The sequence below is a fragment of the Mobula hypostoma genome, chromosome 18 (genome assembly GCF_963921235.1).
Source record: "Mobula hypostoma chromosome 18, sMobHyp1.1, whole genome shotgun sequence".
Classification (NCBI taxonomy): domain Eukaryota; kingdom Metazoa; phylum Chordata; class Chondrichthyes; order Myliobatiformes; family Myliobatidae; genus Mobula; species Mobula hypostoma.
The window spans coordinates 578010-590705 of NC_086114.1; the positions used below are offsets into that span (position 1 = coordinate 578010).

General features: G+C 43.6%; 1 protein-coding gene across 1 annotated transcript in view; it reads left to right on the plus strand.

Moving 5' to 3' along the window:
* The first annotated feature begins 541 nt into the window (after positions 1-541).
* The window catches only part of LOC134358265 (adenosine kinase-like), a 295164-nt gene continuing 283009 nt past the window's right edge, over positions 542-12696 (plus strand). The window contains exon 1 of the mRNA XM_063070283.1: positions 542-671. Coding sequence (XP_062926353.1) covers positions 613-671 — 59 coding nt within the window. The 5' untranslated portion in view covers positions 542-612. The remainder of the gene's footprint in view (positions 672-12696) is intronic.

A 12696-nucleotide genomic window follows, 5' to 3' on the forward strand; every position in this document is an offset into this window, starting at 1 on the left:
AGATCCCTAACTCCTCTTTGAATTTTAGTCCAACTGCTTATTATTATCATCAATTTTTACCGCCGTCGTTTGGTTCCAATATAAATTTTGAAGCAGTTGTTGGTCTCTTCCGTCAATGTTTAGATTAGCAAGAATTTGAAATAATTTTTCATGTTGCACTTTGTCAAATGCTTTAGTGAAATCAATAAAACATAAAAAGACGTCATTCTGATATTCAATTGCCCTTTCTGAAAGCATTCGTAGTATGAAAATTGCATTCCTGGTTCCTCTATCCTCAATAACCTCATATTGTAGTTTAGAAGTTTCTGGTCTTGTTTTTAATTCGACTCAGAATAATTCTCAACAGAATCTTTATACAGTATATAAAAAAAGTAAAAATAAATAGTAAAAAGAAGAGGGAAAATGGTGTTTGTGTGTGTCACTACAGCAAAGACCCTTTCCACCCTCCCGCCATTACCCGGAGCCGCGCGCATCTCACAGGACAGGATCGTTCCGCCCCGCCCCGCCCCGCCCCCGAGGCCGCGCGCACGTCTTGGCCCACCCCGGTGCCATGCGCTTGCCACTGGCCCCTCCCCCTCCCCGCAGCCCTGAACCTGTAGAGCAGCTGGAGAGATGGCAGCGGATGAGCCTCAGCCGGCCAAGAAACTTAAACTGGAAGCCAAGCCCCTCAGGTAAAAATAAAGTGAAATGGTCACTCCGGCCCGTGCACTGTCCAGATGGCGGCCGTTCCCCTGATCTGTGACTGCCCCACGGTCCAGGGGAGGAAAGAACACGCCGGCAGTAGGCAGGAGGTTAGGATTGGCGCCTCCCGCTGATGGTGGGCGACCGCGTTCGGTTTGGCCCTGTTTCCGACCATTAAGCTAACATCGAGTCCGCGGGTTGCTTCTTTCCCTACCCCCTGCAACGTGTTGAGAACCGATGGTCTGACTGACCCCCACCCCGGTAACTCCCCTTCATTTCTTCTCTCCCTCCCCAGCACGATGAAGAGAGCCCCCAAGGCGTCGGCATTCCCGACCGGCGGGTTACTGTACTTAATTATCCCCGGCTGTGGTTCACAGTTTGCGCAGGTTTATCACAAACTGCAACATGTTCTTGTTCTGAAGGTCGAGCACGACATCAAAGAGCCTACAGACCGGAATCAGGCCTGAGCACAGATCATTCAAACGTGTCAGCCTTACTGCTGAGTACTTACGTTAATTCTTGGCCAAAATGTACCTTATTTCTATTACTATTATACAAGCAAATGAACACCCTTAAAGATAGTCTTTAAAGATACTTGACATGTCGAACATCGTGATAGATCCCAAAATATCATTGATCCAGTACAACTGAGTTTTTCTTTCTTTCCAGTTTAAGTTTCATCGAAGTTCTAAATCTTGATAATTTTCTAATTTACTACAATCTTGCTGCAATGAATGCATTTTACTATTTTGAACAGAATACTTTAAAATAACAGTACGTAACTATCCATTGCGATTTATAATCAGAATCCCAGGATCAGATTTATTAGCATGAAATTTGTTTTGTAGCAGCAATACGGTGCAAGTACATAAAAATTACAAGAAGCTACAATAAAAATAAGTGCTGCAGAAGGGGAATAGTGACGTAGTGTTCACGGGTTCCTGGACCATTCAAAAATCTGATAGCCGATCAAGAGAAAATCTGCAGATGCTGGAAATCCGAATGTTAAGAAGTCTGAACAGATTAGATATGGCAAAGTTATTTCCCATGGTAGGAGATTCTAGGACAAGAGGGCACAACTTCAGGATTGAAGGACGTCCTTTTAGAACTGAGATGCGGAGAAATTACTTTAGTCAGAGGGTGGTAAATCTCTAGAATTTGTGGTCACGAGTGGCTGTGGATGCCAAGTTATTGGGTTTATTTAAGTCAGAGATAGGTAGGTTCTTGATTAGCCAGGGCATCAAAGGGTATGGGGTGAAGGCAGCAGGGTGGGCAATGACTGGGGTTAGGATCAGCCCATGATTGAATGGCAGAGTAGACTCAATAGGCTGAATGGCCTACTTCTACTCCTATATTTTATGGTCTAAATCCAAGCAATGCACACAAAATGCTAGAGGAAATCGGCAGGCCAGGCAGCATCTATGGGAAAAAGTACAGTCAACATTTCGGGCCGAGACCCTTCAGCAGGACTGGGGGGAAAAAAGATGGGGTGTAGATTTAAGAGGTGGGGAGGGGAGAGAGAAACACAAGGTGATATGTGAAACTGGGAATGGGAGGGATGAAGTAAAGAGCTGAGAAGTTGATTGGTGAAAGAGATACAGAGCTGGAGAAGGGGTAGTCCGATAGGAGAGAACAGAAGGCATGGAAGAAAGAAAAAGGGGAGGAGCACCAGAGGGAGATGATGGGCAGGCAGTTTCCCAATCTACGTTGGGTACTCATCGACCAATGTAGATTGGGAGAATGTTTCGTTGACCACCTACGCTCCATCCGCCAGAAGAAGCGGGATCTCCTAGTGGCCATCATTTTAATTCAGCTTCCCATTCTCATTCAGTTATGTTAATTCATGGCCTCCTGTACTGTCGCGATGAGACCACACTCAGGTTGGAGGAACAACTTGTATTCCGTCCGGGTAGCCTCTAATCTGATGGCATGAACATTGATTTCTAGAACTTCTGGTAATGGTCCCCCATCCCCTTTTCCCTTTCACACCTTATCTCCTTGCCTGCCCATTGCCTCCCTCTGGTGCTCCTCCCCCTTTCCTTAATTTCAATGCCTTCTGTTCTCTCCTATCGAACTCCCCCTTTTCCAGCCCTGCATCTCTTTCACCAATCAACTTCCCAGCTCTTTGCTTCATCCCTGTCCCTCCCGATTACACCTATCACCTTGTGTTTCTCTTTCCCCTCCTCCATCTTTTAAATCTACCCATCTTTTTTTCTCCAGTCCTGCGAATGGGTCTTGGCCCAAAATGTCAACTGTACTTTTTTTCCATAGGTGCTGCTTGGCCTACTGTGTTCCTCCAGAATTTTGCGTCTGATAGCGGAAGCTGTTTCGAAAATGTTGAGTGCGGGTGTTTGGGCTCTTGTCCCTTCTCCCTAATGGTAGCAATGAGAAGAAGGCATTTATAGTGTTATCAGAAAGTGAATTTACCAATGTTGAAAGTTTTATTAATGTTTATCAGATTATTTACCAAAACAAATTAAGTGCATTGGTGGCACAATGCTTCAAAAAGAAATTAGTGATTAGTGATTTAGACTTTAAATCCAAGGGCCAGGATTCAAACATCAGCAATCTAAAGTTGGTTACTAACTTGAAATTAAAATCATGTTCAGAAAGTAGAAGATGCTGGAAATTGGAAATTAAAATAAACTATATGGAAGATAATCAATTTGATCAGGCAGCAACTGGAGAGAAACTGAGAATGAATGTTTCAGGTAGGGAATTTTATACCATTTAGATTTGTCTATCACATGTATGTCAAAACAAACAGTGAAATATGTCCTTTGAATTAACAACCAACGCAACCTAAGGATGTGCTGGGGTCAGCCGATAAATGTCATCGTATATTCTGACACCAACATAGCACACCCATAATGTTTTGCAGAACGTTCACCATATCTGAAAAGTCAGAAAAACTGATAAGTGAAAGGGCTGGAATGAAGATAAACAGGTGGAGACTGGGATCTAAATGTGACCGAGCTTCTCAAACACTTGTAATGGCATAAGAAGAGGGCAGTCAGCCCTCTGGGCCCATGCTTTCCTCCCAAGACAGCAATCCCGTTGGTCTTGTTTCAGCTTTCAATTTTCCTGAATGATTGCCACTTATTCTCAAGCAAATGCCATAAAGGCTTCATTAATTCTGTCTGCCATAACCCTACAAAAAACGAATAATTTAGAGAAGCCATCTAATCTACCCAGAAATATTTAGGATGTTGAGGGAGCCCATAGCATCCGGAGGAAATCCACGTCAAGTCAAGTCACTTTTTATTGTCATTTCGACCATAACTGCTGGTACAGTACACAGTAAAAACGAGACAACATTTTTCAGGACCATGCTGCTACATGAACAAAAAAAAACTACACTGAACTACGTAAAACAACACAAAACCACACTAGACTATAGACCTACGCAGGACTGCATGAAGTGCACAAAACAGTGCAGGCATTACAATAAATAATAAACAAGGCAATATGCACAGTAGAGGGCAGTAGGTTGGTGTCAGTCCAGGCTCTGGGTATTGAGAAGCCTGATGGCTTGGGGGAAGAAACTTCAGTGCCTTTTGCCAGATGGCAGGAGGGAGAAGAGTTTGTATGAGGGGTGCGTGGGGTCCTTCATAATGCTGTTTGTTTTACGGATGCAGCGTGTGGTGTAAATGTCTGTAATGGCGGAAAGAGAGTCCCTGATGATCTTCTCAGTTGACCTCACTATCCGCTGCGGGATCTTGTGATCCAGGATGGTGCAATTTTCGAACCAGGCAGTGATGCAGTGATGCAGCTGCTCAGGATGCTCTCAATACAACCTCTGTAGAATGTGGTGAGGATGGGGGGTGGGAGATGGACTTTTCTCAGCCTTCGCAAAAAGTAGAGACACTGCTGGGCTTTCATTGTTATGGAGCTGGTATTAAGCGGCCAGGTGAGATTCTCCACGTGGTCATGAGAGAATGTACTTTGGGTGTTTAAGAGAGGGTATGATTGTCTGTTAATCATTGTTTGGAGACGCCTGGAGATGGAAGTAGAGGAAGCTGAATGGAGGCTGTGAAAATATGCTGGAACCTTGAACACAGAATAGTACAGTGCAGTACAGGCCCTTCAGCCTACAATGTTGTGCCGACCCTTAAACCCTACCTCCCATATAACCCCCCCACACCTTAAATTCCTCCATATAGCTGTTTAGCAGTCTCTTACATTTCACTAGTGTATCTGCCTCCACCACTGACTCAGGCAGTGCATTCCACGCACCAACCACTCTCTGAGTAAAAAACCTTCCTCTAATATCCCCCTTGAACTTCCCACCCCTTACCTTAAAGTCATGTCCTCTTGTGGTGCCCAGGGGAAGAGGTGCTGGCTGTCCACTCTATCTGTTCCTCTTAATATCTTGTATAGCTCTATCATGTCTCCTCTCATCCTCCTCCTCTCCAAAGAGTAAAGCCCTGGCTCCCTTAGTCTCTGATCATAATGCATACTCTAAACCAGGCAGCATCCTGGTAAATCTCCTCTGTACCCTTTCCAATGCTTCCACATCCTTCCAATAGTGAGGCGACCAGAACTGGACACAGTACTCCAAGTGTGGCCTAACCAGAGTTTTATAGAGCTGCATCATTACATCGCGACTCTTAAACTTTATCCCTCGACTTATGAAAGCTAACATCCCATAAGTTTTCTTAACTACCCTATCTATCTGTGAGGCAACTTTCAGGGATCTATGGACATCTACCCCCAGATCCCTCTGCTCCTCCACACTACCAAGTATCCTGCCATTTACTTTGTACTCTGCCTTGGAGTTTGTCCTTCCAAAGTGTACCACCACACACTTCTCCGGGTTGAACTCCATTTGCCACTTCTCAGCCCTCTTCTGCATGCTATCAATGTCTCTGCAATCTTCGACAATCCTCAACACTATCCACAACACCACCAACCTTTGTGTCATCTGCAAACTCGGCAACCCACCCTTCTACCCCCACGTCCAGGTCGTTAATAAAAATCATGAAAAGCAGAGGTCCCAGAACCGATCCTTGTGGGACACCACTAGTCACAACCCTCCAATCTGAATGTACTCTCTGCACCACGACCTAGCAGGCAAACTAATTCTGAATCCATTTCACCGAACTTCCCTGGATCCGATGACTTCTGACATTCTGAATAAGCCTACCGTGTAGAACCTTGTCAAATGCCTTACTAAAATCCATGTAGATCACATCCACTGCACTACCCTCATCTATATGCCTGGTCACCACCTCAAAGAACTCTTATCAGGCTTTTAAACACAATGTGCCCTTCACAAAGCCATGCTGACTGTCCCTGATCAGACCATGATTCTCTAAATGCCCATAGATCCTATCTCTAAGAATCTTTTCCAACAGCTTTTCCACCACAGACGTAAGGCTCACTGGTCTATAATTACCTGGACTATCCCTATTACCTTATTTGAACAAGGGGACTACATGCGCCTCCCTCCAGTCCTCCAGTACCATTCCCGTGGACAACGAGGACATGAAGATCCTAGCCAGAGGCTCAGCAATCTCTTCCCTCGCCTCATGGAGCAGCCTGGGAAATATTCCGTCAGGCCCCGGAGACTTGTCCATCTTAATGTATTTTAACAACTCCAACACCTTCTCTCTCTTAGTATCAACATGCTGCAGAACATCAACCTCACTCATATTGTTCTCACCTTCATCAAGTTCCCTCTCATTGGTGAATACCGAAGAGAAGTATTCATTGAGGACCTCGCTCACTTCCGCAGCCTCCAGGCACACCTTCCCACCTTTATCTCTAATTGGTCCTACCTTCACTCCTGTCATCACTTTGTTCTTCACATAATTGAAGAATGCCTTCGGGTTTTCCTTTGCCCTACTCGCCAAGGCCTTCTCATGCCCCCTTCTTGCTCTCCTCAGCCCCTTCTTAAGCTCCTTTCTTGCTACCCTATCTTCCTCAATAGACCCATCTGATGCTTGCTTCCTAAACCTCATGTATGCTGCCTTCTTCCACCTGACTAGATTTTCCACCTCGCTTGTCACCCATGGTTCCTTCACCCTACCATTCTTTATCATCCTCACCGGGACAAGTTTATCCCTTACATCCAGCAAGAGATCCCTAAACATCGACCACATGTCCATAGTACATTTCCCTGCAAAAACATCATCTCAGTTCACACCAGCAAGTTCTAGCCTTATAGCCTCATAATTTGCCCTTCCCCAATTAAAAATTTTCCTGTCCTCTCTGATTCTATCCTTTACCATGATAATATTAAAGGCCAGGGAGCGGTGGTCACTGTCCCCCAGATGCTCACCCACTGAGAGATCTGTCATCTGACCCGGTTTGTTACCTAATACTAAATCTAATATTGCATTCCCCCACTCGGCCTGTCAACATATTGTGACAGGAATCCGTCCTGGACACACTTAACAAACTCTGCCCCGTCTAAACCATTGGAACTAATCAGGTGCCAATCAATATTATGGAAGTTAAATTCACCCATGATAACAACCCTGTTATTTTTATACCTTTCCAAAATCTGCCTCCCAATCTGTTCCTGGTATCTCTGCTGCTACCAGGGGGCCTATAGAATACTCCCAGTAGAGTAACTGCTCCGTTCCTGTTCCTGACTTCTGCCCATACTGACTCAAAAGAGGATCCTGCTACATTATCCACCCTTTCTGTAGCTGTAATAGTATCCCTGACCAGTAATGCCACCCCTCTTCCCCTTTCCCCCCTCTCTATCCCTTTTAAAGCTATGTTATCCCACTTTTTAAGAAAGGAGGGAGAGAGAAAACGGGAAATTATAGACCAGTTAGCCTGACATCAGTGGTGGGGAAAATGCTGGAGTCAATTATAAAGGATGAAATAGCGGCACATTTGGATAGCAGCAACAGGATCGGTCCGAGTCAGCATGGATTTATGAAGGGGAAATCATGCTTGACTAATCTTCTGGAATTTTTTGAGGATGTAACTATGAAAATGGACAAGGGAGAGCCAGTGGATGCAGCGTACCTGGACTTTCAGAAAGCCTTTGATAAGGTTCCACATAGGAGATTAGTGGGCAAAATTAGAGCAAATGGTATTGGGGGGTAGGGTACTGACATGGATCGTAAATTGGTTGGCAGACAGGAAACGAATAAGGATTAACGGGTCCCTTTCAGAATGGCAGGCGGTGACTAGTGGGGTACCGCAAGGCTCAGTGTTTGGACCACAGCTATTTACAATATACATTAATGACTTAGATGAAGGGATTAAAAGTAACAGTAGCAAATTTGCAGATGACACAAAGCTGGGTGGCAGTGTGAAATGTGCGGAGGATGTTGAGATAATGCAGGATGACTTGGAGGGGTTGGGTGAGTGGGCAATGTGGATAAATGTGAGGTTATCCACTTTGGTGGCAAGAACAGGAAGGCAGATTACTATTTGAATGGTGTCAAGTTAGGAAAAGGGGAAGTACGATTAGATCTTGGTGTCCTTGTTCACCAGTCACTGAAAGTAAGCATGCAGGTACAGCAGGCAGTGAAGAAAGCTAATGGCATGTTGGCCTTCATTACAAGGGGAGTTGAGTATAGGAGCAAAGATGTCCTTCTACAGTTGTACAGGGCCCTGGTGAGACCACACCTGGAGTATTGTGTACAGTTGTGGTCTCCAAATTTGAGGAAGGACATTCTTGCTATTGAGGGAGTGCAGCGCAGGTCCACGAGGTTAATTCCCGGGATGGCGGGATTGACATATGTTGAAAGATTGGAGCGACTGGGCTTGTATACACTGGAATTTAGAAGGATGACAGGGGATCTGATTAAAACATATAAGATTATTAAGGGATTGGACACGCTAGAGGTAGGAAACATGTTCCCAATGTTGGGGGAGTCCAGAACCAGAGGCCACAATTTGAGAATAAGGGGTAGGCCATTTAGAACGGAGTTGAGGGAAAACTTTTTCACCCAGAGAGTTGTGGATCTCTGGACTTTCACACCCTTGCGCAGTCGTGCCCCGTACAAAGTGCCGAAGAAATGACCGCCCCTTCTCAATCTGCTCGCTTTTTAAACTCTCTTGAAAATGAGAATACAGGTTGGAAATCTGAAAAAGAAGAGACTGCATCTGTGAAGACAGAAAAATGAGATGTTGCAGATTGATGACTTTGCGTAAGTACAGGGAATTCTAATCCAAAGAAGAAATATGGTTGTCTGAAATTGTTGAATTCACCATTGAGTCCCAAGGGCTGTAATGTGCTCTTGAATGACCTACACAGTTGGCTTATGTTGGACTAGTTTGTATGAGGACAAAAACAGAAACCATAGTGAGTGTGGATCAAGCATTTTGAGGCTCAAGGTTACTCCTGTCAACTCATTGAAAGTATTTTGTAAACTACTCACCAAATTTCTGATTTGGAGCCACATTACTAACAATTCCAAAACTACCTGCCCAACACCAGATATTCCAATTGTCATAGAGATACCTTTTTATTAAATATCTGCTGCATATTGGCTACTCTTGCCAACGAAAACAACTTTAGTTTATTTGGTCTTTCCACAAAGCTGAAAATTTCAAGTTTTTGCTTTATCTTCAGTACTGTACACCATGTGGAATCATATATTTCCTGTAATGTGGTGTGCATAGGCATAGAATTATGCTATTAGCCCCACTGGGTCTGGTCCGCTCCACTATTCTATTATGGTTGATTTATTATCTCTTTCTACCCCTTTCTCCTTCCTTCTCCCCATGACCTTTGATGCACTGAGTAATCATAACCTGTCAACCTCTGTATTAAATATGTGCAACGGCTTGGCCTCCACATTCACCTGTAGCACCCCTCTGGTGAAATAAATTCCTCCTTCATTCTAAATGGATGTTCTAACATTCTGAGGCTGTGCCCTTTGGTCCCAGACTTCTCCCACCATTGGCAACGTCCACTCCACATCCACTTTGTCTACGCCTTTTAATAGAAAAGTATAGCTGGGATCTTAATGTCCAAGGATACACTTCGTATCAAAAGGACAGGCAGGAGGGCAGAGGGGGTGGCGTTGCTTTTTGGGTTAAAAAATATGAAATTAAATCATTAGAAGGAGGTGACATGGGTCAGAAGTTGCTGAATCATTGTGGATAGACCTGAGGGACTGCAAGGGTAAAAATACCCCAATAGGTGTACAGACCTCCAAACAGTAGTAAGGATGTGGTCTAAAAATTACAACAGGAGATAGAAAATGCATACCAAAAGGGCAATGTTACAATAGTCATGGGGGCGGGGGGGGGTATCAATATGCAGGTAGATTTGGAAAATCAGGTTGGTGCTAGATTCCAAGATGGGGAAATACCTAGAATGCCTACAAGATGGCTTTTTAGAACAGATTGTGGTTGAGTCCACCAGGGGATCAACTATTCCGAATTGGGTGTTGTGCAATGACCTGGAATTGATTAGAGAGCTTAAGGTAAAAGAATACTGAGGGGCAAGTGATCATAATATCAAATTCACCCTGATATTTGAGAAGGAGAAGCTCAAGTGAAGTGTGTCAGTATTACAGTGGACTAAAGGGAATTACAGAGGCATGTGAGAGGAGTTGGTCAGAATTGATTGGGAAAGAACACGGGCAGGTATGATGGCAGAGCAGCAATGGCTGATACTTTTGGAGGTAATTCGGAAGGCACAGGACATGTACATCCCAAAGAGAAAGAAGTATCCTAAAGGCAAGTTGGCACTACCGTGGCTAACTAGAGAAATCAATGCCAAAGAGAGAGCATATAATAGAGGATTGGGAAGCTTTGAAACACTAACAAGGCTACTAAAAAAAGTCATTAAAAAGGTAAAGATGGAGTATCAAAGTAGTTAGCCAATAATATTAAGAGGAATGCCAAACATTTCTTGAGCTACGCAAGGTGTAAAAGAGGTGAGAATGGACACCAGACCGCAATAAAACAATGCTGGAGAGGTAGTAATGGGGGGACAAGGAAATGACAGGCGAACTGATTAAGTATTTTGCATCAGTCTTCACTGTTGAAGTCACTACCTGTATGGTAGAAGTTCCAGGGGCCCTGAAGTGTGTGAAGTGACACACTACTAGAGAGAAGGTTCTTGGGAAACCAACAGGTCTGATGATAGATTAGATTAGATTAGATTAGATTCAACTTTTTTCTCATTGTGCCGAGTACAGATACAAAGCCAATGAAATGCATTGGACCAGTTGGTGTACAACCAGGGTTTTGAAAGAGGTGGCTGACATGATTGTGGAGGCATTAATAATGATCTTTTAAGAATCACTAGATTCTGGACTAATTCCAGAAGACTGGAAAATTGCAAATGTCACTCTACTCTTCAAGAAGGAAGAGAGGCAAAAGAAAGGAAACTATTGGCCAGTTTGACCTCAGTGATTGGGAAGATGTTGGAGTCGATTATTAAGGATGAGATTTCAGGGTACTTGGAGGCACGTGATAAAATAGGCTGTAGTCAGCATGGTTTCCTCAAGAGAAAACCTTGCCTGACAAATCTGTTGGAATTTTTTGAAGAAATAACAAACAGGATAGACAAAGGAGAATTGGTTGATGTAGTATACTTGGATTTTCAGAAGACCTTTGACAAGGTGCCGATGGTATTATAGGGAATATTCTGGCATGGATAAAGCAGTGCGCCATTATGAGATGAGGACCCAGAACATACTACAAGGATATTCTCTGAGGTTCTTTGAAAATATTAGAATGGTTTTACTAACTCATGAAATTCCTGGCTTGTCTCTACTCTTTATGGAAGGAACATCTGGGAAGACACTGAGCTCTCTGGATCAAGAAGTTGTGACTATGCCGAAGTCATATACAAACTGGGAACACCAAACTGAAGTGAAAACAGAATATGTTGGGACTACTCAGCAAGCTGGTCAGCATCAGCAAAAAGAGAAATGGTTAATCTTTTGGGTTCATCCATTTGAACATTGCACGGATGATGTATAGTAATTAATAAGTACGTACTTGCAATATCTCCACAATGGCCATCATCACAAGGCTGTGTGTTTAGCCCCCTACTCTACTAGATTTATACTTGTGACTGTAAAGCTAAGTACAGCTCCAATACCATATTCATGTTTGTTCACATGACCACTGTTGTTGGCAAATCAAAGGTGGGGACAATTCAGCATACAGGATGGAGATAGAAAATCTGGTTGAACAACCTCCCAATTAGCATCAGCAAAGCTAAAGAGCCAATTTATTGACTACAGTATGAGGAAACTGGAGGTCCATTTGCCAGTTCCTATTAGAGGATCAGAAGTGGAGAGGGTCTGTGACTTTAAATTTCTGGTGTTATCATTTCAGTATATGTGTCCTGGGACAAGCATGTAAATGCTATCACAAAGAAGACATGATAGTATCTCAGCTTTTGAGCAAATTCTTCATGTCGTCTAGAACTCTAACAAACTTCTATGAATGCACAGTGGAGAGTATCCTGACTGGTTGGATCACTGTCTGGTATGGAAATAACAATGCTCATCAACAGAAAAGCCTATAAAAAGTGGTGGACACAGCAGTCCATCACAGGCAAAGTCCTCCCCAACATGAACCACATCTACAAGGTGTGCTGCCAGAAGAAAGCAGCATCCACCACTGAGGACCCCAACATCCAGGCCATGCTGTCTTCTTGCTGCTGCCATTGGGAAGGAGGTACAGAAATCTTAGATCCCACATCATCAGGTTCAGGAACAATTATCACCTTATAAGTATCAGGCTCCTAAACCGGTGTGGATTCTTCATTTCCCTGAACTCTGATTTGATTTCACAACCTGTGGAATCACTTTGAAGGACTCTACAACTAGGGTTTTGTTATTATTTTACTTTTTTTTTGTATTTGCAGTTTCTTTTTTAGCACATTGGTGTTTTTATTGATTCTATTGCATGTCTTTATTCTACTATAACTACCCATGAGAAATTGAACCTGAAGGTAGCAAATGGTGACACACGTACTTCGATAATAATTATTTTGAACTTTGAGCTTAATTATTTTACCAAGCTGGGTAAATTTCTCTTGAAGTGCCAGGCAGTTTGTGAATGTACTTTTTCAAA